The 25,863-nt window shown below is 37.0% G+C and overlaps 1 protein-coding gene across 1 annotated transcript in view; it reads left to right on the forward strand.

The window, feature by feature from the left end:
* The window catches only part of LOC124791761 (NIF3-like protein 1), a 77,035-nt gene extending 53,370 nt beyond the window's left edge, over positions 1-23,665 (forward strand). Inside the window, exons 5-8 of the mRNA XM_047257885.1 lie at positions 9,432-9,531; positions 13,297-13,435; positions 15,858-15,961; positions 22,997-23,665. Coding sequence (XP_047113841.1) covers positions 9,432-9,531; positions 13,297-13,435; positions 15,858-15,961; positions 22,997-23,164 — 511 coding nt within the window. The 3' untranslated portion in view covers positions 23,165-23,665. The remainder of the gene's footprint in view (positions 1-9,431; positions 9,532-13,296; positions 13,436-15,857; positions 15,962-22,996) is intronic.
* Positions 23,666-25,863: the final 2,198 nt, after the last annotated feature.

Genomic DNA, 25,863 nt, shown 5'->3' on the forward strand with positions numbered 1-25,863 from the left:
TCATCCATAATCCCATGAAGGTCAAAGATATTTCCTGCCAGGACAAACCATCTACAGTGATTGTCCTTCAGTAATAGAGGCAATGTAGGAAACCTACTACTACTACTACTACTACTACTATGTGATCAGGCCCAGTCGACCGCACGCATCTACAAGCTTCCTCCTCCACTGTATTCTGTCCATTGCTGCTATCTGCCATTCGTCCACATCTATTGACATTTGTTTTAAATCTTCATGGAGTCCATCCCTCCAACGCTTCTTGGGTCTCCCTGGCGGTCTCTTTCCTGTAGGTGTGAAATCCAGGAGCTTCCGAGGCCATCTGTGATCCTCCATCCGGGCCACATGGCCGGCCCACTGCATTCGTTTGGCTTTGACAGCTCCTGCTATGTTGGGCTGCTGGTATAGTTCCTCAAGCTCTTGGTTGTATCTGATCCTCCATTTCCCTGTATCTGCATCCAGAACCAGACCGAAGATCTTCCAAAGCACTTTTCTCTCAAAGACAAGGAGCTTATTGAAGTCCTGTTTCTGGATACTCCATGTCTCACAGCCATATAGAACAACAGGCTGGATCAGGGTTTTGTACAGTTGAATCTTGAACTGTCTGGAGAGAGATTTGGACCAAAGCAGTTGTGCTAGGCTGTGGTAAGATCAGTTTCCTGCTTGTATTCTGGCATTGATCTCTGCTTCCCATGACGAGTTTTCAGTGAAAAGTGCCCCTAGGTATTTGAACTCTTGCACTCTCTTGTAGGAATGGTCCCCAACCTGCAGTGATTGTAGATGATCAGCAGTCTGACAATGACCATGTGTCATAACGAGGTACTCTGTCTTAGCTTCATTTATGTTTAGCCCAAATTTGCTGGCAGCCTCCTTTAGTGCTTTGGTCATTTGCTCCAACTCCTCTTCCGACCTAGAGAGTAAACACATGTCGTCTGCATAGGCTAAGTATGCCAGTCTCTTTCCTTCGATTTCAATCCCTTCATTCTCTTGGAAGGTCTTGCGTACGATCTTCTCGAGGGCAAAGTTGAACAGGATAGGGGACAACCCATCTCCTTGCCTGATTCCTGTCACAATTTCAAATTCCTCAGTTACGTGATTTCCCATCTTCACCTTTGCGTGTGTTTCGTTCAGACAGATCTTTATAAGATTGATGAGTTTCTCTGCTATGCCAAACTCCCTTAAACAGTTGAGCAGGCTCTTGCGATGTATGCAATCATAGGCCTTCTTAAAAGCAACGAATAAAACATGCAAATCTTTACCATATTCACCCAGTTTCTCAGTGAGCTGCCGGAGACTGAAGATGTGATCTACTGTTGACTGTCCTGGCCGGAAACCTCCCTGGTACTCCCCAATCACCGCTTCTGCCACTGGCTGAATTCTATGTATGAGGCAATTGGACAGGATCTTATAGCAGACGTTAAGCAGGGCGATTCCTCGATAGTTGTCACATTCCAGTTTGTCACCCTTCTTATGTATTGGACAAATCAGAGCTGTTTTCCATTCTCCTGGTAGTTCTTCTTTGGTCCATATTGCCTGTATCAGTCGGTGTATTTTTTCTGCAAGTTTCTCTCCTCCTGCCAGGATCATTTCAGCCTGTATTCCATCTTCACCTGGACTCTTATTCTGTTTAAGGTGTCTGATTCTGGTTTTTATCGCATCCAGGGTAGGTGGGGGATAGTCTGCATCGGCTGTAATTGGGTACTGGAAATCAAACTGCAGTTCGGGTTCATCACAGTTTAGCAGCTGTCAAAAGTACTCTTTCCATCTCTCAGCTATGTCCCTATCGTTCATCAGGATCTTATCACAGAAATCTTTGACAAATTTCTGCTTGGCCTGGTGACCTTTGCAGAGGTACTTCACCCTCAGAAACATTTCCCTCGTCTTTTGTCCTCTGAAGTCTGTTTCTGCTTCAGTGATGATATTCCTTATGTATTTCCTCTTTGCTCTTCTCAGAATTGCTTGTGTAGTCTTTCGGACCTCCTCAAATTGTGCTTTGGCCTGTGCCAGATTTGTCCCCTTCAGCCATTTGTTCCTGGCTTCCTTTCTCCTTTCCAGGGCATCTGCACATTCCTTTCCAAACCAGATCTTCTTGCCCACTGGGTTTCCCATGACTGTTTCCTTTGCTGTATCCCTAACTGAGCTCTGGATGTTTCCCCACATAAGTTCGAGGTCCTGATTCGCGTCCACTTCACTGAGTGCTTCAAAGCGGTTATTAAGTTGCAACTGGTATCTGGTCTTCGTTGCCTCATCTTTTAGTTTCTCCACATGGTACCTTTCCACTCTTTTTAACTTAGGCCCCATTCTTCCTTTACACTGTATGTTTAAATGGCCTCTGATCAGGAAATGATCACTCCCACCTTCGGCACCCCGCGCTGTCTTAACGTCTAACACCCATCTCTTGGCTCTGAGATCAACGGCAACATGGTCTATTTGATTTACAGTTCTCCCATCTGGTGATACCCAGGTTCCTTTATGTATGTTTTTCCGCTGGAAGTTTGTGCTGGAGATGAACAACCCTAATGATGTAGCGAAGCTGATGAACCTAACTCCATTGTCATTGCTTAGGTTGTGTAGACTGTGCCTACCTGTTGTGTCTTGGAATATTTGTTCTTTCCCAACCTTGGCATTCATATCACCAAGGAGGATCCTCAGGTGTCCATTTGGTATAGCGTCCATCACTGCCTCTAGCTGTGCATAGAACTCGTCTTTCACTTCACATTTGCTCTCCTCCGTGGGAGCATGACAGTTCACAAAAGTCGCCTTAATATGCTTTACTTACAGTGGTAGAACAGATATTCTTGGGTTGACTGAAACGAATTCTGAAACATTAGTGGCCAACGTCTTACTGACGCAGTGCCTAACAGATGACCTCGTTCACAGGCTCCATACAGAATTGTACAGTTTTCAACATCAATGCTCCCAGCATCATTCCACCGGATTTCTTGCAGTGCAACTAGGTCTAGTTCGTACCTCTGAATTTCCTTGACCACACTGATTGCAGCTCCTGTCTTATACAGACTCCTTACATTCCACGTTCCAAATCGTATACCGTTTCTTTGCCATTGACGTCGTCCATTTTTGTCAGTAATGTTCCGAGGCTTACTTGTAGTCTTGAAAGCGTGTTTAATTTTTTACAGAGAGAGGGTGCTGGCCTCCCATCCAACCTGCGGTGTTACCCTCACAGCTCACAGGACTGCTGGCTTTTCTTAAGGGGTGGGCTCCCCTCAGGAGTTGGGTTATAAGAAGGAATAAGAAAATTGGATAGACGCCCTCGGGCCTCGAAACCTAATACTGTTGGGGTTGAAAAAGCAAGGGTTGGCCAAGGGAGGCTGACAGGGAAGGAGAAAGAAGGAGTCTGACACAAGTAAGTGGAAGCAATGTCAGACTCAGCTCGGGTCCCCGCGGTCGCCACCCGCGTACTTCTAGCTGAAGCCCCTGGGGCAAATTTAGGAAACCTGCCAGATGAAACCATTTGTGTAGGTGTTGACATATGATGTAGACCTGCAGTGACCAGTGAAGGTGGTACACCATTAGCAATGATGAAATCTTGATTGGGCAGTTGCAGGTGTCTCAGTGAGGAACTGCCCGGGGTTGCCCTCACTACATATTAGGCATGAGAATGATGTAGGCTGGTGTGATGGTGATGAGCATGATCATAGAAGGTAGCATTGCATTAACATGCAGAAGACTGATGCGATGTGATGTATCACCTGAAGCCCATGTGTGTGTGGGGGGGGGGGGGGGGGGAGGGGGGGGGACTGAGGACGTGTGACGCGGGAGGTGCAGAAGTGTGGTTGACTCTCATGGAAGGTACAACCTTAGCTGCAGAATGCTAAAATGTAGAAGTCGGAACATACGGAGCCAGAGAGGGGGCAGTATCATTAAAAGGCAAGTAGTGTAAAGGTACCAGTGGCAGTGCTGAAGCATGTAGAACAGTAGTTGTACATTGTGAGGTAACTCAGTTTAATGGTAGTATGTGGAAGACAACAAATTTCAGACCCACAGTCTCGCCACGCAATGTAATGGGGTAGCACAGAGTTCGACACATTGTACGTTGGATTCTTAATTAATAAATTGTACTTGCAGAAGTAATTAAACAACAGAATAACATTCAATGAAATGTAGGCAAGTCCAGACCTGTACACTCTGAGGTCGAGAAAATACACACTAATCACATTTCCAGTATACTGCATCCAGATGTGGCAAGCTATAAAACTGGCAAATATAAGGGTCCAACAAAAGATAATTGCACTGTGAGTCTGTGACAAAGCGCAAATCCTCATTGTAGGTGTCAAAAATGATGTTTGTGAGTGTTGCCAGGGTCACAAACATAGTAATTGTGGTCCTAACGATGATATGGTAAAAGATGGAAATCACCAACGAGTGATTCATTATCAAAAACTAGTGAAACGTAAAAGCACAGTAATATTGAACAACTCATAATGGTGTATGGACACAAAGGCCATGAGAGCAGAGGCAAAGATCATAACATCGAAGATGAACGATAGTGTTCTAGGGGTTGATGGTCGCCCCAGCTCTTTAACTCTGCATTGATGTATATGCTTCTATAAAGCCTGTTGACTGATTTAAACTGTGTGTCAGACTGATACTTGAACCTGGACCTTTGCCTTTAGTGGACTTTTGTATCTCACTGATGAACAAGGCTATTCATTGTTGGAGGGAAACATCATTCAGCTATTTGTGAATGCTGGAATCCACTGCAAAGACTTCAATACAACTCATATTCTTAGAATCTTTCCAAGTGGAAGTTGTAGTTTTGCCCCATCTTTAATGAACAATATTACTTAAAGCCCCTCTCTAAGGAGCAGAATTCTTTCTTTTTAATAGACAATTTTAAGAAAACCATCTACTTGTGGTAGCTTAATTTTTCTTTTGTTATAATCAGACAAATACTGGGTTTATCGTTTAAAGATATCACCTGTTGTGCTCCATTATGAAGTTTACAATAGAATAAATTTCATATTTGTGTGTTATTAGACTAGAAACAATTGTGGCCATATTCATAGTATGTTAGCACTCATGTGCTCAACACAAATTTTGCTGACCATACTTTTACATTCTTGTGTATCTTGTTTTCACTTGGGCTATGATGGATACACAAACAAAGATACTTTTAAATGGAGTTTGTTCTGAGAGAAAGAATGCTGGAGAAAGAATGCTGACTTGTAAAGAGTAGCAACCGTACTCCCCTTCCTGTCATTAGATGAGTGTTGCCCATGTAACCTCATAGTGTAACCATCGACAACTACTTAAGATGGCCTTTAAATGGTTTACCACCTGTTACTAACCATACAAGGAGGCCTTCAGTATCTTCCAGGATCATTTCAGTAGGTAACATTCCTCGATATATAACCAGCAGCTATTGGTAGTGGCATTGGAGAGCAATCTTACACAGGCAACACTTGCAAATTTTACTTGTCACAAAACTCATCTGATTTACATACCTATGGAACCTTCTGGCAGAAGCTTTCAAAGTACTCATAAAAAGCTGTTGTACATTGCAGCTGGTGCGTAGCCAATTCCAGTCTGGTACAGTTCTACAAAATGTTTGTTGAGATTGATCTGAATTATGACTGTACTGCTCCAACACTTATAAAAACTGCAACACCAAAAATGACAGATGTGACTGATATGAACTTTATGCCCCAGAATATATATATATATATATAGGACAGTCCAGAAAAGATCCAGTGTACAGACCTGAACTAGACTTAAGATGATAGCTCCGGTGCCATATTTTGAGGCTCTGGGAATTGGAATGGCAGGCTACAAGTTTAGAGCAATTAAAGAGTCGACTAAAATGTCGCATACATTTTTCCAGGTCTCTCAGAAAGATGCCAGTGTGTTGTGCCGACTACGCATTGACCATATTAGACTCACCCACAAGTTCCTTTTGCATCGGGAGGATCCCCCTTGCTGCAGGTGCGGTAGTCTATTAACGATAGTGCATGTTCTTGTTGAGTGCACCCTGCTGGCCAATCTTCGGCATGCTTTCACTACCTCAGACGCTTTCAGATGACATGACAGCGACTGCCAAAGTGTTGCATTTCCTGAGGGGGACTGGATTTTACTATAAATCATCCACTTCCAGTGTTAGGGGTGGTTGTGAAGGTGAGAGCTCCCCCCTCTGGTGGGTGTCCATCAAGCGACTGCAGATTACTTCCTTACCCTCTCACCTTGTTGTGCCTTTCGTCCCCCCCACCCCCACCCCCACCCCCCCACACCCTCCCAACTTTTCTTTTACCTACTGCGGTACTAGTACTATCACACCCCTTTAAACTCTTTGAGTTGCCTATATAGTTCAAGCAGCCAAGTTCCCATTGTTTTTGCTTTTCACCCTTCGAAATGTGCTTCACATGATAAGGAGGGACTGATGACCCAATACTTTAGTCCCTTAAACACATAATCATCACCACCCTACTGAACTGAATGTGATATTATCTGACTTTTAGAATTAAATATGATGTGATGTCCTACATTCTCCAGTCAAATCTCCTAAATGTCACGACATAGTATCAGTTATTATTGTGTGTGTACATATAGTAGGAGGAATACATGATTGAATTTATAGGTGATTTGAGGATGTACAGCACACACAGCTGCCACTTTTGGTAGTAACAATGGCTGTAACCCGGCCAGCTATCGAGTCTATTTGAATTACAGTTACACACATATCTGACATTTGAGATCTATACAGGAGTTCATCAATCATAATGGCTGTCATGGAAATGTATACAGAAAAAGCAAATAATCAGCCAACTGTTTCCCAGAATTCTAATTATGTATTCGTAAACTGGATCATAAATAAGGAAACATTAAGTGCTTTTCAGACAGCATTATATGTAGTAGAGTGGTAGCCTGGATTACATGAAATGGCAGCAACTGATGCATATATAGAGTTCTTGCAGATAATCAAAACGAAAATTGTCTATTTGATCCACAGAAGACCAAAAAATACCCTGTGAACATGTCAAGCCACAGGTAAAATATGGTGAAAGAAAGAACATGGTATACTAGTGAATTGAAAAAATTAAAATGCATTTTACTCCTATTACATGATCACTTCAAAACAGCAGCAGATCCCAATGCAAAGGAAATGTTTTACAGCAAATATTTACAGGAAAAAGACTTTATAGAAAGGATGTAGAACAAGCTGAGAAGAAAAGCGTTGATAGGTTCACTGAAAGAACCCACAGCCTGTGCAAGGCGGCCTGGTACCTGATCAATGAACACAGGAAAAAATTGACAAATTACCACATGCTGTACTCAATACACCTTTCAATGATTTTAAAAGTAAACTGCACAAATAGATAATAGACAATCAATACTACAGTTACAGAATTCTTGGATACTTGTAAGATAGGAATTGAGTTTTAAGCCTATGATAGAAATACTGTACAATTTATTAATGTAGCATAAATAATTTGTACTTGTAATGTAAACACTAACTAATATAGTAAATGTTCTGTATTTTGACATCATTATAAAGCCTATTCCACTGTATGTGGTCAACAGCAGATAAAGAATCTGAACCACGATGAACTGGAGGAAATTACAAAATAATGAAATACTAAGGATTGTAAAATTTTATAAGCCTTCTGGCAGTCAGGATATATATGGGAAGCCCACTAATGTCCACAAGAAAATTATTCATGATGTTGTTGAACCAGTAACTATGGTAATTAATAACCCTCTCTCTGCAGGTGTATTTCCTGACTCTGAAATGTGAAATGTGCATGGATAGTATTAGTTTATTAAAATTATGATCCAGACAAGGTAGCAAGCTTCAAACAAGTCTCAATAATTCCACTCTTTGCTAAATTCATTGAGACTACAGTGAAAGGCCGAATCTCAAATTAATTTGAAATTGATGAACTCTTCTCATATGCACAGTATGGTTTCCAGAAAGGCAAATCAAACAAGCAGCGGCACTAGACCTGGTTACTAGGATAAAGCACAGTTCTGAAGAAAAAGAATATATAGCAGTGACATTTTATGACCTTACTAAGGTGTTTGACAGCATTCCTCATAAGATCCTTCTGAAAAAGCTCAGTCAGGATGGAGCTGGAGGCACTGTTCTGGCAACCCTCAAATATTAATTGGAAAACAGAAGGCATATCACATCAGTTCAAGGAGTGCTATCATGTGAACAGAAGTTGGATACGGCATGCCCCAGGGATCGGTAAGGGGGCCCCTCCTGTTCCTACTTTTTGTAAATGACTTGAGTACTCATGGACAGTCCTTGCTACATGTGTATGACACAACTTTATACTCAAAAGGCATCAGTGCCAGAAAGGTTCAAGAAGAAGCATATGCTTCATTTGATATGACAAAAGAATGGTTTGTTACAAATAAAATGAAATTCAATGAAGAAAAAACACAAAAATTGATATGTAGCCTCAGCGACAAAGATTACGTAAACTGGGTAGTGGTTGTGAAACTTCGGGGGTTTTTGGTGGACAGCAAATGCTCTTGGCAAGACCTCACTGCACACGTGTGTGTGTGTGTGTGTGTGTGTGTGTGTCTAATGTCATGAGTCATATACCTCACTTTAAATAAAATCTAGATTTCTTTAGCAGGAGGCTTGACATACATGACCACATCACCCGCAACAAGGAGAGCATAAATGTACCTACAAATAGATTGTCCAAAACAAGAGGCAGCTTTCTGAATATTGCCCTGAGAACATTCAGATCACTACCCATAGAAGTATAGGTCCTGCCACTGTCTACTCCATCCAGGAATTTTTTTACTGTGAACAAAGTCAATGGATTTATCGAAATGTCTCCAAAACTAGTGCAACTGTCAGAGGACCCAGCCATCAATAGCATTTTAAATGTATAAATACTAAAATGCTTAATCTGCTAATTTTTTGTATTGTTACCTATTATTTGTAAATGTAATTTTGTAATTTTTGACGCAGTCTATCCAGACCAGTCAGTAAGAGACCTAGAGAATGCACTGGTCAGGGCAACATTTGAACACTCTCTATAAAGAAGTAGATAAGGAAAGCACGAGCAACATGCACTCTTGTGTTATTGTGTTGAAAGATAATGTTATGAAGACCTTGAAGACAGGGCATTGCCAACAGCCTTAACAGTAAAATTTCTCTTTTATATTTCATTGATTCATTCATTGTGTTATGTAGATCTTTTCAAGACAGAGTACTTCTAGGAGTGTGGAACAATTTGACGTATATATTACAAAAGAGAAGCAACTTTTATAAACATAGCCTGTATGCTACATTAGTAATCTATCACTATTGTGCTTAATACGATTTGTGCTTATGCCAGCTGAGTTACTCTAGTAATTTAGCAGATTGTTGTTATGTTGGAAAAAAAAAAGCTGCTGCCTCCTCAATTATATTCATGTTGCTGTTTATTTTTGACATTATATTTTGTATCCTTTTTCAGAGAAGTTGTTTCTTGTGGTGATGGGAAGTTATCTTTGAAGATTTCACCTTCCATGTTACCAAAGGTTATGAATGTGTTTAAAATTTCAGCCAATACAAAGGTTTGTACCTCATTTTATTTTTGTTGTTGTTGTTGTGATCATTTAAATAAAAACACTTCAGCCTTGTTAACAGAAATATGAACTCAGTTGGGGTTATTATAACTGTGGCATGCTGTGGTTCAATGGAAACTAGTTAGCATTAATGCAGTAATTAAAGTGATTATACCCTAATTCACAGGGATTCTGAAGTTTCTTTTTAACACCTTTCTGCTCTACAATGAGGGTGATATAAAATTATAGAAGAGATTTATGTATTAATTTTATTTGTCCACAAGATCCTGTAGGTACTTAGAATGTGTAATAAGATGTGAACACAGTTAACACAATACTATTTCTATAATTATAATACATCATTAAGTACTTGTGGTTACAATACAGATTATTGGTACATAATTAATAATATTGCTTCCGTGGTTATAATGAATCCTGCTATGCTGCTTACTGCTTGTATGTTATTTGGTATTTTCCAAATGTCTTTTTTTCCAAGATGAAGAACTCCAGTTTGGCAGAGCTTAGTTTCTTTTCGGTGAATACAGACATTTATTTTTTGCCTTTTAGTGTGGGTGTGCACATCTTTATTTTTGAGGAAGAATGTGGGATTTTCAGTCGCATACTGCTATATGAATACTACAGTTTCATATATATGCAGGCATGGAGGTGGATGAATTTGCAGTTTTTTGAAGAGTGAATTGCCAGATTTTCTGTGTTTAGCACCTTCTATAAATCTTATGATTCTTTTTTGCATTCTGAATAACTTCATGCTGTTTGGAGAAGCTCATTAGAAAATGAATGTGTACTTCAGAAGTGACTGGACATTTGCATAGTAAACACTTTTAGGCAGCCTTTGCTGCAGCAGCAACTTTTGAGGTTCCTCATCACATAGCAGTATGTGCTCAATTTTTTGATGAAGTTGTCAATATGAGTTCCCCACCTGACATTATCCTGGATCCAGTGATCGAGAAACTCTATTTACATCTTTGGTTGACAACTGGGTGTTTATAGTTTGTGGGACTTTTCCTTGGCGTTATAGGAGTCCAATGCCACAGTTTCTCCTTCATTTATTATTAGATTATTGTCTGTGAACCATACTGCTGTGCTGCCCAATGTCTTTTTATGTTTTCTTGTAGTAATTTTTCTGTTTTTGCACCGATGAGAAAGCTTACAAAAAAAAAAATGGTTGAAATGGCTCTGAGCACTATGGGACTCAACTGCTGTGGTCATCGGTCCCCTAGAACTTAGAACTACTTAAATCTAACTAACCTAAGGACATCACACACATCCATGCCCGAGGCAGGATTCGAACCTGCGACCGTAGCAGTCGCACGGTTCTGGACTGCGCGCCTAGAACCGCGAGACCACCGTGGCCGGCGAGAGAGCTTACACCATCTGCAGAATGATAAGCATTTTGACAATGTGTATTTGTCTGTAGGACATATACCTATTGAAGGAACAGCACTGATTATTGGGGAACACTATATTTCATCTCTTGGTAAGCTGAGTAATAGTTTGTACTTCTTTTGTATTCATTGTGTTGTATTTTCACAGTTTCTTTATGTCCACAAAGGTACAACCTGACCAATTATTAGGTGTTCCTCTGATGCCTTGTTGCTTTAATTTCTGTAGTAGCACCTCACGATCTACAGTATCGAATGCCTTTGATAAGTAAAGGCATACACCAGTAATATATTCACCACTTAGGAATTAACAGATAGTAGTGTTACCTGAGTGGTTCTTCCTAAACCAGTATTTTTATTATTATTATTATTTTTTATTTTTTTTTGCTTAAAACCTGTAAGTCTTTTTTGGAAGACTTTTTCTAAAATTTGTGAAAAAGCTAGACAATAGGGCAATTTGCTTGTAATTGCCAACTTCTTCTGTGTTTCTTCTTTTGGAAACTGGTTTCAATTTTGCGGTTTTTGGACAAGAAGGGAAAGTCCATGATGCCAGTGACCTTTTGCTTAAAAGTCTCAGCAGATTTACAAGTTCACTACACCCTTTTATTATTTTATCAGATATATCATCTCTTCCTGTGGACTGCATAAATCTCTCAGCAGATTTACAATGAGTTCACTACATCCTTTTATTATTTTACCAGGTACATTATTTCTTCCCAAAGGACTATTTCATTTTTGAGGTTTTTGTGACAGTCAGAATTTCTTCTTCACTGGTTGTCCGCATGTACAACGATATAGTAGAACTGGTAATCTTAGATGGCAGTGCTGCTGCATTTTGGTTACTTGGGTTAATTTTAAAGAGCCAACTTACATTTGTAAAATATTTGTTGAAGGTATTTGCTACTTTCATTGGGTCTGTTGTTTCCTGTTCATCTTGACATAACTTGATATTGGCATTTTTGGTAGTGGTGTTACGTGTCTGTTGTTTCTACATAGCTTTTGTCTTGTTTCGAGCAGGCAGCATGTAAAGATAGTCTGTTTTTACTTTTGATCCCATAAATAACTTTTTTTTTGGCAATATCTTTGTTTAAAAGTGCTCTTTATAATATTTTGTTAGATTGCCAGTTTCTTCTTTGTAGTAACAAAAGAACTTAGAGAAAGGTTTTGTTATATCTAATGATTATCAGTATTTGTCTGCAATCAGTATATGGTTAATGCTCATTTCAGTTGAAGCACATCTGATGGCTGGGTAGAGGACTAAGTAAGTTTTTAATTGGCATTTTCAAGTGTAAAAATCTAAAATATATGAAGTTTGCCCAGAAAGTAATGCACTGTATTTTTTTCTTCAACACTTCTTTATTGAACATAATGAGAATTACATAATGAGAATGGTGTCTTATCTACACAGCCTATTTTTCCACGCAATCTTCATCCTGTTCTATGGCCTTCCTCCAGCGCAAAACAAGGGCATGTATGCTCTGTAGGTACCAATCCTTGTCCTTGCGGAGCCAGTGCTTTGCTTTGTAAACTTCCTCTGCTGATTGACAGATGCAGCACCAAGTGCTGAGTCATAATTTGTCTGATTGACAGATGCAGCACCAAGTGCTGAGTCATAATTTGTCTGTTCTCTTGAATGACAACATCAGCTCGCTGCAACATGTCAGATATGACAGCTGTGGATGGTCTCCCCGAACACTGCAAATCGTGATCTGCTGAATTCCCTCCTGAAGACCTCACCCACCGTGCCCAGTGACTATCTGTACTTCTGTCAACAGCAGATGCTCCATAGACTTTGCACAAGCATTTGTGAATATTCACCTTAATTTCTTTCTCCGCAGTGAGAAATTCATTGACGGCACATTGCTTGCAACGTACATCACCTACAGAATCCATTTTGAAACTGTCCTGCAGCTACACTATCTGTTGGAAGTGACAGAAACTCGATGTGCTCACTCAGGAGACTTTAAATAATACGTACATAACATTTTGCATTTATAGCATTGTTTTCAGCTGAAAAAAAAAATGATGTATTCTTTCTGGGCAACCCTCATAAATAAAAAAATGCATAATATGGATCAGACAGCAATTTATCCTGTATAGTTATTAATGAAGGTGCCACCCTTTTAATTATTCTGAGGTAAAAACTGATTAGACAGTGCTAACTGTAGAGTTAGTCTGCAATCAACAATTAGAGGATTTTGTGAATATAATGTGCCCTCATCTTAATATGCACAAAAAGAGCACAAAGGAAATTTATGTCCAGTACTATTCTTATTTTGCTGTCATGCAGTTGTATGCAGAATATATTTTAATCTTCTGTTTGTAGAGAGGGACACTTATGATTTTCTTACAAGTTAATTGTTCATTTCAGGTTACAATTCCAGAATGTGGAATGGGTCGTATGTGCTATCTTAAATCACCACAACCATTGACAGAAATTGTTGAGACTGTAAAGAAACATGTCAAAATTCCACATCTTCGTCTTGCTCTTGCTGTTGGGAAGAATAATGGTACATTCTGTAAATTAGATGCATAATTAATGTATAAGAACTCTACATTTTTTGTATCATCGTTTTTTGATGCTATGTGATTGAGATCTAATTACTTTTTAAAGTGAATAGCAAAGTATTACAGCTTTCAATACTTAAATTTGACAATTATTCTTTTGTGTACACAAATTAAGAAGAGTCTAAACAAGCCAGGCAAACCCCCCATTGAAATTCACTGCATGTATAACTTTCAACTTCTGTTTTTTGTTTACTACTTTACCTTCTTTTACTCTGCACTCTTTTAAGTAAATGTGTGGCTCTCTGTGATCTTCTTTCTCTGTTCCTTTTTATTCTGTGCTTTCGGAGTCACTTTTATTGCTTTGTGTCCATATCTGTGGTATCTGCTATTTCATGGTCCATGAATTACCATGTGAGTCAAGTTACTCTTGAAGAATTTAACACCTCCTAGGCACTCTTTTATCTTAATAAAATGAACCAATAACTTTGACTACACCCACCTGTTGTTTAAGTGCATGTTAATAGTAATTTCTTTTTTAAATATAAGATATTTTTATTTTGAAGACAAAATATGCGAAATATTTGTTCTCCATCACAAATGATTAAATAAAATTGAGTATGAAGAAATTTATGATACTACATGGAGAGAACGACGTAACTGAACCATTTAGAAAGTTTAATTGTTACTTAACTATTTTGACTTATATGCAGCAATTAGTACCAGGTAACACTGTGCACGTTCAATTGACATTACATGAGAGTTCATGGAGGCTTCAGTAAAAAATAATAATTTTGGCAGTATATTGGGGGGAGGGGGAGAGGAGGGGGGTGGAAAGGGGGGTGGGGGTGGAAGAGAGAGTGCATTTATTAAGGTGAAAGCTTGAAAGTTAGTGTGATCTTTTGATCTGTTATATATATACATCTGTGAAAGATCGGTCTTTCAGTACTTGATTTTCCCCTTTTTGTTCATTGTTTCCATCTTGTAATCTTGATTATCATAATAGACAATGATTTTCATAGATTTGTGAGACTCTTCACTCCTCAGTATAGTATGATCCAATTAAATAATTTTGTCAGTATAGCATGAGATACATTATGCGTTAATGCACATTTGATCTGATTTAAACTGATTCCAGACAATCAGATGTTGATATGCTAATTCTAGTTACACTACAATCAACTGCCATGTGACTGACAGCAGTGAAAATCAGAGCTATGTATAATAGATTGAGTGAGTTACTTGGCTTATATTTCAGTTGTCTTGTTCCATTATCTTGTTTCTCGGCTTCAGTACACTCAGGTTTTCAAACATGTCTTGGCCTTCAGTGTTTTCAAGTGACTGATGACCACAATATTTTACTGTTAATTTATCTCACTCTCTAAAGATTAAGCAGTTTCTGTAGTGATGCAGATGTAAAATTTTTATTTTTCAATTCTACTACAATATTTTTGATTAAGAAATTAGACTTGTATACACTGATAAGCTGCTCTTCACTGATGTGGCCCACTCTGTAATCTAGTTGATGGTAACACAAAAATGTAACATTTTTCCCCCTTGTATGTTACCCTTCTCCCCCCCCCCCCCCCCTCCCCCTCCCTTATTTTCTTGGTAGCGAAACACGGTGTAAGAACTAATGAGCTGGTGGTGAAGTTGATTACTGATTGATGGTTTATGTTGCACACTGTCATCTCACCCAAATCTTAATGTTTGATTGCAGAATGATGTGGATTTTTCTGCCTACCTCTCATAAATTACCAAATTTATTGAAAATGTGATATATATAATTGGTTTTTGAGTTATTCTTACACAACCATCTTTCATTCTTTCATTTGGAACTGTTGCCTGTGAATTATGTAGTAAATGATACCCTGAGACTTACGGTATATCTCTTAGTGAGATTTTTTTCATCTGAGAGAAGTCTACGACATGGTTTCCTCCCAATATTGTCTTAGTGATGGATTGCTCATTAATTATGTTTACATAACACTTAGATGGTCACATGTTCATATTGGCCTTGCTTATTGGATGAGTTTCACAAGAAACTGTGTAATAAAGCAACGTTATTAGGCATAAATGAAGATACTCTTTCTTCAGGCCAGTTATGCAGTTGTTGTGATGAAGATTGAATGGGAACAGTGTAAGGAAGGAAATGAAAGTGAATGAATGATTTATTTATTTTTAATGTGTAATTAAACCTTTGATAATAGTAGGATGGATGTGTGGATGGGTGGATAGATGGATGAAAGAGGAATGATTCATATTGTACAGTTAGCTACCTTTTTTATCATTTTGTTGTGAAAAACTGTGGTGCAGTAAATAATAGTCACTCTGGTGAAGGAACGCCCCATTTTATGTCACAAATAATAGTAAAAGCAATTGTGAATTGTGAAGGTATTAATTTTTTGACATTCATTTTTTCTCCAGATTCATTGGTATCCACTATTGCTATTTGTGCTGGTTCTGGAGCTTCTGTATTGAGAGGAGTTAAGGCAGACCTCTATCTGACTGGTGAGATGTCTCATCATGAGGTAAATTGTACAGATGCAAAATAAAACTTTATTCCCATTGCAGATGTAGTGTGTTGAATGCGTGTGATGCAGTAACAAACTTATGTAGGATAACTAAATATATGTAGCTATTTATTTATTGTGAATTTGGACTGACCACATTAGGGACTCGAGGCCATTTTGTACATTGAATCAGAACCAGTACATACCAAAAATTATTACAAAACGTTGTAACTTTCTGTGTATACTTGTGGTTCAGCTATATACATCTGAGAAATTATTATGAGACTAATTATGATTACCAATGCTGATAATAATAATAATAATAATAATAATAATAATAACAATAGCATAGCAATAGCATAATCAAGGGAAAACACACTAAACAAGATGATTACATATTGGATAACCACAGCGGCTGTATAGAAGCGATTGAAAAAACAGATGCCTATAAATATCTAGGATACAGACAAAAAAATAGGAATAGATAATACAAATATTAAAGAAGAACTAAAAGAAAAATATAGACAAAGACTAACAAAAATACTAAAAACAGAATTGACAGCAAGAAACAAGACAAAAGCTATAAATACTTATGCTATACCAATATTGATCTACTCATTTGGAGTAGTGAAATGGAGTAACACAGACCTAGAAGCACTCAATACACTTACACGATCACAATGCCACAAATATAGAATACATCACATGCATTCAGCAACAGAAAGATTCACATTAAGCAGAAAGGATGGAGGAAGGGGATTTATCGACATAAAAAACCTACATTATGGACAGGTAGACAATTTAAGAAAATTCTTTATGGAACGAGCAGAAACTAGCAAAATACACAAAGCAATCACTCATATAAATACATCAGCTACACCATCGCAATTTCATAACCACTTCTACAACCCTTTAGATCACATAACATCAACAGATCCGAAGAAAGTAAATTGGAAAATGAAAACACTACGTGGCAAGCACCCGCATCATCTAACACAGCCACACATCGATCAAGACGCATCCAACACATGACTAAGAAAAGGCAGTATATACAGTGAGATGGAAGGATTCATGATTGCAATACAGGATCAAACAATAAACACCAGATATAACCGCAAGCGTATTATTAAAGATCCCAATACCACAACAGATAAATGCAGACTTTGCAAACAACAAATAGAAACAGTAAGTCACATCACAAGTGGATGTACTATACTAGCAAATACAGAGTCCCCCAAAAGACATGACAATGTAGCAAAAATAATACATCAACAACTTCCCATACAATGTAAACTAATAAAACAACACATTCTCACATACAAGTATGCACTACAAAATGTACTGGAGAATGATGAATACAAATTATACTGGAACAGAACCATTACAACAGATAAAACAACACCACATAACAAACGTGACATCATACTCACCAATAAAAAGAAGAAATTAACACAACTGATCGAAATATCCATACCCAATATGACAAATATACAGAAGAAAACAGGAGAAAAAATTGAAAAATACATCCAACTGGCTGAGGAAGTCAAGGACATGTGGCATCAGGATAAAGTTGACATTATACCAATTATACTCTCAACTACAGGAGTCATACCACACAATATCCACCAGTACATCAACGCAATACAGGTACATCCAAACATATATATACAACTACAGAAATCTGTAATTATTGATACATGTTCAATTACCCGAAAGTCCCTAAATGCAATGTAACATATACCGTACAGTTAAAAGGAAGGCACGCTTGATCAAGGTCCGCATCACTTTCCATTTTTAACCAGACAGGAAAGAAGAAATAATAATAATAATAATAATAATAATAATAATAATAATACCTGTGGAGGCCCCGGAAAAAAATAGGCCTCCGGTATGTTCTGCCAGTCATAAAAGGCGACGAAAAGAACAAACCACCAATAGGGCTAACCCCCCTTTTAGTGTGATTAGTTGGTTCAGGACAGAACTAATGAAGCCTCGGACAAGCGCTGTCATGGTCGGAGATGACGCTTGAACCCTATGCCCGTCCACAATGATAACAACACTGCTAGCCACGCGGAAAATGATTTAAATCCAAATAGAGGTGTTTTGCAGGATATGCTTCCTGCAACCACTCTAGAAAGAAACCAAAGACAGAGGATGAGATGGTCAGATGAAGTTAACCGACACCTCATGTTCTGTTATTACCAAGCAACAAACTTAGGAACCAACACAACTGGATACAGATCACAAGTATACACAACATTTATTACCAGATACCCAGAATTAAAATTTTTATCAGAACAATGACTAGCTGATCAGATCCGTGTAATAATAAAAAAATAACAGGATACCCCAGTCAGAATTAGAAAACATCAAACAACAAGTACAACAAATACTGGAACAAAATAATGTGCAATTTGAAGAAGAAGAAAATACAGTAATGGACTCAAACATCCCAGAGCAAACAAACAAAGAACAACAGGCATCAATTAAACAGTCAGAGGAAAACGAACTCTTAAGACAGCCACCAGAATAAGCACAAATAGAACATGAAGTGACACACATGTTAGATATAGAAGAAAAATTTCAGCTGACATATATAGAATACAAAGACACAAATACAGAAATTAGACCATTCTTGCATAGACCACCAAATAACCCACAAGTCAAAACAACAATAACAACTATCAACACAATCATACACAACAAAATAAATGAAAATATAACTATGGAAGAGTTACAACTACTGGTTTATGTAGGAGCACTGACTACACTAAATATACACACTAGGCAGAGATCAGAAACAACCAATACACAGAAGAAACCCACAAAACCAGCATGGCAACACGGGCTACAGATCAGAAAAGAAAAACTGAGAAAAGACATCAGTCAGCTAACACAATTTATAAGAAATGAAATATCAGACAAAAAATGAAAAAGGTTAGGTAAAATCTCACAACAAGAAGGGATAGAGCAATTAGATGAAAAGAAGCAGAAATTACAAGCATAGGCCAAATGACTTAGAAGATACAAAAAGAAAAAAAAGTGAAAATAGAAGGAAACAAAACCAAACGTTCAACACAAACCAAAAGAAATTTTACCAGACAATAGGTAACACACACATTAAAATAGACAATCCACCAAACATAACAGACATGGAACACTTCTGGAGCAACATTTGGTCAAACCCAGTACAACATCACAGGCATGCACGGTGGATACAAGCAGAAACAGACACATGCAAGATGATACCACTAATGCCTGAAGTGATAATTTTGCAACATGAAGTCACCCAAGCAATTAATTCTACTCAAAATTGGAAATCCCCCGGAAAAGATAAAATAGCAAATTTCTGGCTAAAGAAGTTCAGCTCATCACATTCACATCTAACTAAATTATTTAACAGTTACATTGCAGACTCATACACATTCCCTGATACACTTACACATGGAGTAACTTATCTGAAACCTAAAGATCAAGCAGACACAGCAAACCCTGCTAAATATCACCCCATAACATGCATACCAATAATATACATTACACAGAAATTAATGACACATACAACACAGAACAAAATTATAAATGAAGAACAAAAACAGTGTTGCAAAGGAGCATGAGGATGTAAAGAGCAACTGATAATAGATGCAGAGGTGACATATCAAGCTAAAACTAAACAAAGGTCGCTACACTACGCATACATTGATTACCAAAAAGCTTTCGATAGTGTACCCCACCCATGGTTACTACAAATATTGGAAATATACAAGGTGGATCCTAAATTGATATAGGAAGTCACGCTTGATCAAGGTCCGCATCACTTTCCATTTTTAACCAGACAGGAAAGAAGAAATAATAATAATAATAATAATAATAATAATAATAATAATAATAATAATAATACCTGTGGAGGCCCGGGAAAAAAATAGGCCTCCGGTATGTTCTGCCAGTCATAAAAGGCGACGAAAAGAACAAACCACTAATAGGGCTAACCCCCCTTTTAGTGTGATTAGTTGGTTCAGGACAGAACTAATGAAGCCTCGGACAAGCGCTGTCATGGTCGGAGATGACGCTTGAACCCTATGCCCGTCCACAATGATAACGACACTGCTAGCCACACGGAAAATGATTTAAATCCAAATAGAGGTGTTTTGCAGGATATGCTTCCTGCAACCACTCTAGAAAGAAACCAAAGACAGAGGATGAGATGGTCAGATGAAGTTAACCGACACCTCATGTTCTGTTATTACCAAGCTAAAACTAAACAAAGGTCGCTACACTACGCATACATTGATTACCAAAAAGCTTTTGATAGTGTACCCCACCCATGGTTACTACAAATATTGTAAATATACAAGGTGGATCCTAAATTGATATAGTTCCTAAACACAGAAATGAAAAATTGGAAAACCACACATAATATCCAAACAAATTCAAATAATATCACATCACAGCCAATACAGATTAATCTTGGAATATACCAAGGAGACTGATTAAGTCCTTTCTGGTTCTGCCTTGCTCTGAACCCACTATCCAACATGCTAAATAATACAAATTATGGATACAATATTAGTGGAACATACCAACTCAAAATCACACATTTGCTATACGTGGATGATCTAAAACGACTGGCAGCAACAAATCAACAACTCAACCAATTACTAAAGATAACAGAAGTATTCAGCAATGATATAAATATGGCTTTTGGAACAGACAAATGTAAGAAAAATAGTATAGTCAAGGGAAAACACACTAAACAAGAAGATTACATATTGGATAACCACAGCGACTGCATAGAAGTGATGGAAAAAACAGACGCCTATAAATATCTAGGATACAGACAAAAAATAGGAATAGATAATACAAATATTAAAGAAGAACTAAAAGAAAAATATAGACAAAGACTAAGAAAAATACTGAAAACAGAATTAACAGCAAGAAACAAGACAAAAGCTATAAATACTTACGCTATACCAATATTGATCTACTCATTTGGAGTAGTGAAATGGAGTAACACAGACCTAGAAGCACTCAATACACTTACACGATCACAATGCCACAAATATAGAATACATCACATACATTCAGCAACAGAAAGATTCACATTAAGCAGAAAGGAAGGAGGAAGCGGATTTATCGACATAAAAAACCTACATTATGGACAGGTAGACAATTTAAGAAAATTCTTTATAGAACGAGCAGAAACTAGTAAAATACACAAAGCAATCACTCATATAAATACATTGGCTACACCACTGCAATTTCATAACCACTTCTACAACCCTTTAGATCACATAACATCAACAGATACGAAGAAAATAAATTGGAAAAAGAAAACACTACGTGGCAAGCACCCGTATCATCTAACACAGCCACACATCGATCAAGACACATCCAACACATGACTAAGAAAAGACAATATATACAGTGAGACGGAAGGATTCATGATTGCAATACAGGATCAAACAATAAACACCAGATATAACAGCAAGCATATTATTAAAGATCCCAATACCACAACAGATAAATGCAGACTTTGCAAACAACAAATAGAAACAGTAGGTCACACCACAAGCGGATGTACAATACTAGCAAATACAGAATACCCCAGAAGACATGACAATGTAGCAAAAATAATACATCAACAACTTTCCATACAACGTAAACTAATAAAACAACACATTCCCACATACAAGTATGCACCACAAAATGTACTGGAGAATGATGAATACAAATTATACTGGAACAGAATCATTATAACAGATAAAACAACACCATAACAAACCTGACATCATACTCACCAATAAAAAGAAGAAATTAACACAACTAATCGAAATATCCATACCCAGTACGACAAATATACAGAAGAAAAAAGGAGAAAAAATTGAAAAATACATCCAAATGGCTGTGGAAGTCAAGGACATTTGGCATCAGGATAAAGTTGACATTATACCAATTGTACTCTCAACTACAGGAGTCATACCACACAATATCCACCAGTACATCAACGCAATACAGGTACATCCAAACATATATATACAACTACAGAAATCTGTAATTATTGATACATGTTCAATTACCCGAAAGTCCCTAAATGCAATGTAACATATACCGTACAGTTAAAAGGAAGTCGCGCTTGATCAAGGTCCGCGTCACTTTCCATTTTTAACCAGACTTAACTTCTGAGACAGGAAAGAATAATAATAATAACAACAATAATAGTAATAAAAATAACAATAATCATAAATGGCATTAATTATAATAGTAAAGGACCTTAAAAATGACAATAATATTGAATAGTTTAGCAAATTTGAAGTCATGTTTAGTATTATCAGGAACGGAAGGGATAGTGAAAAAGGAGAAGATTGAAATGACATTTGCATTAACTGTTAAGAAAGAACAGATTATCCGTATAGGACAATGCAGAGGGAGAACTGGTGGGGGAAAGGGGTTTGACAAGAGTGAGCAGCAGACAAGTATATGGAAGAGATAGCTATTGCGATAAAGGAGGGAATATTAACTGTCTTCTGAAGTTTGAAAGGAATTCAATTTGTATGATATTTTGAGGAAGATCATTCCATTCAGGTTTCTGATACAGAAACTGATTTATAGAAGATGCATGTGTTATGTAGTGGTGTGGAGAGGATTTTACTTTGTTGAGAATGTGTATTTTTGCTGTTCTCTTCAGATAATAATGTAAGAGTTGGAAATAAGTTTGAGAGAGTGCAATGATTGAGAAGGCAACAGGGCAAACGTTGGATACGACAGTCTTTATGCTTATCAGCACATAGCCATGATAAAAGGAAACTTTTGTTGTTTTTCTTCCAAGTGAGTTTGCACCAGTTGCAGCTTATTTAAAAGATAAAAGTCAACTTTCACATTTAGAGGCTTCCAAACATTCTCTAAGACTGTTGCTGAGCAAGCAGTATCTCAGGAATTATTGCACATTCAGAGCAGTCCAACACTCACTGATTTTTCGATGTTGTAATTTTTCAGTGATGTAAGTAAAATGTAACTTTGTAAACATGTATTTTGTGAAATTATGTGCTGGTGTTTCAGGTACTGGATGCTGTGCATGATGGTCATCATGTGATACTGTGTGAGCACAGCAATTCTGAAAGGGGTTTCCTGACATATTTTGCTGACATATTAGCTAATAAACTTCTTGATGGCAAAGTTCAAGTATTAGTATCAGTTGCTGATAAAGATCCACTTCAAGTTGTTTAAAATTAAAATATATGCTACTGAAAGCTGACATTTTTAATATATTTTGAATTACAATTATTATAAGCACATACTGTTCTGCAGTGTTATAAACCTTAAGAAGAGTTTTCACTCAACAAATCTTTTCTTTTACTGGTTAACTTTTTTTTTTCTTTTGAGATATAGAGGTTGTGTTATACAATGTTTGCTTGATTATCAAAATGGTTACGATTACTGTTTATAGTTTAAAATAAATGGTACTGCATACAATATATTTGGCATAAATTGAACAAATAGATATTTGCTGACGTATAGGGAGAAAATGTTATGGTAATCTGGTTTACAATGTTTGTTCTGTGGGTGAGACATTGACTCTGTATGTAAGAGTAGAGTGCATTCACGTGCTGTGTAATTTGCTACATGCTCACAGCTTGTAAATTTCAGTCAGTGTTTGTTGTTGATTGTAACTGCAATGTACAATTTCCAAATGCTCTTTATTCATAAAAGTCTACAATGATTAAGAAATTATAATTTTTTATTAATCTGCAGTTCCTGGTAATCACACAATTTTTACTTTTGTGCTTGTTCTGCTCTCAGAGAAATTACTGAAATTAAGTGAAAAGTCATGTGAATTATTATAGTTTGTCACTATATTCTTAGAAAAAAACCTAATTATCCATGTTTCTTAATGAAAAGAGATGAAAGGCCTTGTTATTACTTGTGGATCTGACACGAATGATTAGCTGTCCAAACCACTGTTTAATGCTGTGTTTCCTAAACTTTGTTCCATGGAACGTGTATGAAACTAAAAAATAAAAATATAAATATAAATAACTACTAACCCTCACTTCCACTTATTGATTACAGCACATCAGAGATTTAGTGTCCAGTAAAAAGAATGAACTTAATATTTGTCTTGAGCAGATTTTCATTACAAATGGATGAAACTAACAGTGCAGTTTCACTTGGGTTATTGATTGTAATAGTTAAGCATCTGCACAAAAATATGTTATTGAAGAGTCTTCTTTTATGCTAATCTCTACCAACATGTACTACTACATCGGAAATATTGGGTTGTGTAAAATAGTTTTCTTGAAGAGATTAAAATGTCATGAGACGAAGGCTCTGAGTTGCATAATTAACAGTGGTGTATAGCTTATTAAAATATCACCAAAATACAACAGCATAATCTATAGGCAATCACTTGCTTTAAGAACTAAAAAAATAAACGAGAATGTTCTTGATGAGGTTATCAATATCATTAACTTAATAAAGTCCTGGCCGCTAAACTATCATTTATTCAAAATACTATACTAGGAAATATCTTCTTTTACATACTGAGGCCTGTTGGTTATCCTTAGGAATAATACTAACCTGTATTTTTTGGCTGAGGTATGAATTACATGCTTTCCATTTAGAATACAGTTTCAAATTGAAGGGCTGATTATTTGATAGAAATTGGCTGCTAAATGTTTCCTTCTTAAGTGCATTTTTACAGAGATCAATGAACTTGATCTAATCCTTCAAAGCAAACAAATAATTGTATTTACTGCTCATGAAAAAACAACCCTTTCAAGAAAAAAATGGGATATCTGATAATTTGTGGATACCCACGTATGTTTGATTGCTTTGCAACAATAAAAGACATTTTTGGAGACAAAGAGTTTGAAATAAGATAGAATTCTATTCAATAGGGTTTGAACTAAGCTTTTAATCTGTATTCTCTAAATGAATAGCATATTAAATATCAAAATACATTATGGATTAAAACCTCATAGGTTGTCTCTTATTATGTGTTGAGAACATGAGGTTTCTAAGTTTTTGAAGAAAGGCTCTATTGGTGCCCTTACAATTTCAACTGAAAATGTGTGTGAAATAATGTTCTCAGATTATACGTTGCCAAAAATAAATACTGAAACAGGCTAGTTATGGAACCTGTCATGGCAATTCTCTTGAGTATATCAATTATATCTGTGAAAATTAGATCCAGCATGACTCAGCTCATTAAAATTTAATTTTAAAAATCTTGTTTCATTGTGTTATTTTAAATTTAAGTTAGTTTAAGAAATTTTGGATTAGTTTTCAAATTACTCTTTGAAGAAAATAATAATTTGAAATAATTGCCATATTTGTTGCATATCATTTGAAAAATGTGTAATTAAAAACATACTATAGTAACAAATAATAAAAGTGAATGTTGCAAAGAGTTCCAGTTATTGAAAAGATTAAGAAAGCTAGTCTAGAGCAAAGTTAGTGAATAGTGGACAAAAGAAAAAAAAAATACGTTTGTGTGTTGGGGGGGGGGGGGGGGAGGAGAGGGGGCTAGAAGGAGGGAGAGGGTATCATCAGATATGAGTAGGTAGCAAATTGCTTTATGGTAATATTTCATTGTCAGTTTCTATTTTCTGGTAACTATTGTCATGTTTCTTCATAATGTAACACTGCATCTTGCAAAAAAATGACCACTTACTTTTGTTTCTGCAAACAGGGGAAAAAATACTTATCAACAAAGAGCAATTTTACTTTTAACAGAATTACTGTAGGAATATTGTTTGCACACCATTATTTATTTTTTTTCGTTAAAAACCTGAAAAAAAGGCAGTTTCAGTTTGGGAATGCATGTGGCCCCCAAAAAGCAGTTCTGATCTGTTAGAGAAGTACTCGAAGCTGTGGCAATGTATCAATGAGTGGTGAATTCCAAAAATTCCTTTGACATCAGAAAT

Source organism: Schistocerca piceifrons, chromosome 1, assembly GCF_021461385.2.
Source record: "Schistocerca piceifrons isolate TAMUIC-IGC-003096 chromosome 1, iqSchPice1.1, whole genome shotgun sequence".
NCBI classification, from domain to species: domain Eukaryota; kingdom Metazoa; phylum Arthropoda; class Insecta; order Orthoptera; family Acrididae; genus Schistocerca; species Schistocerca piceifrons.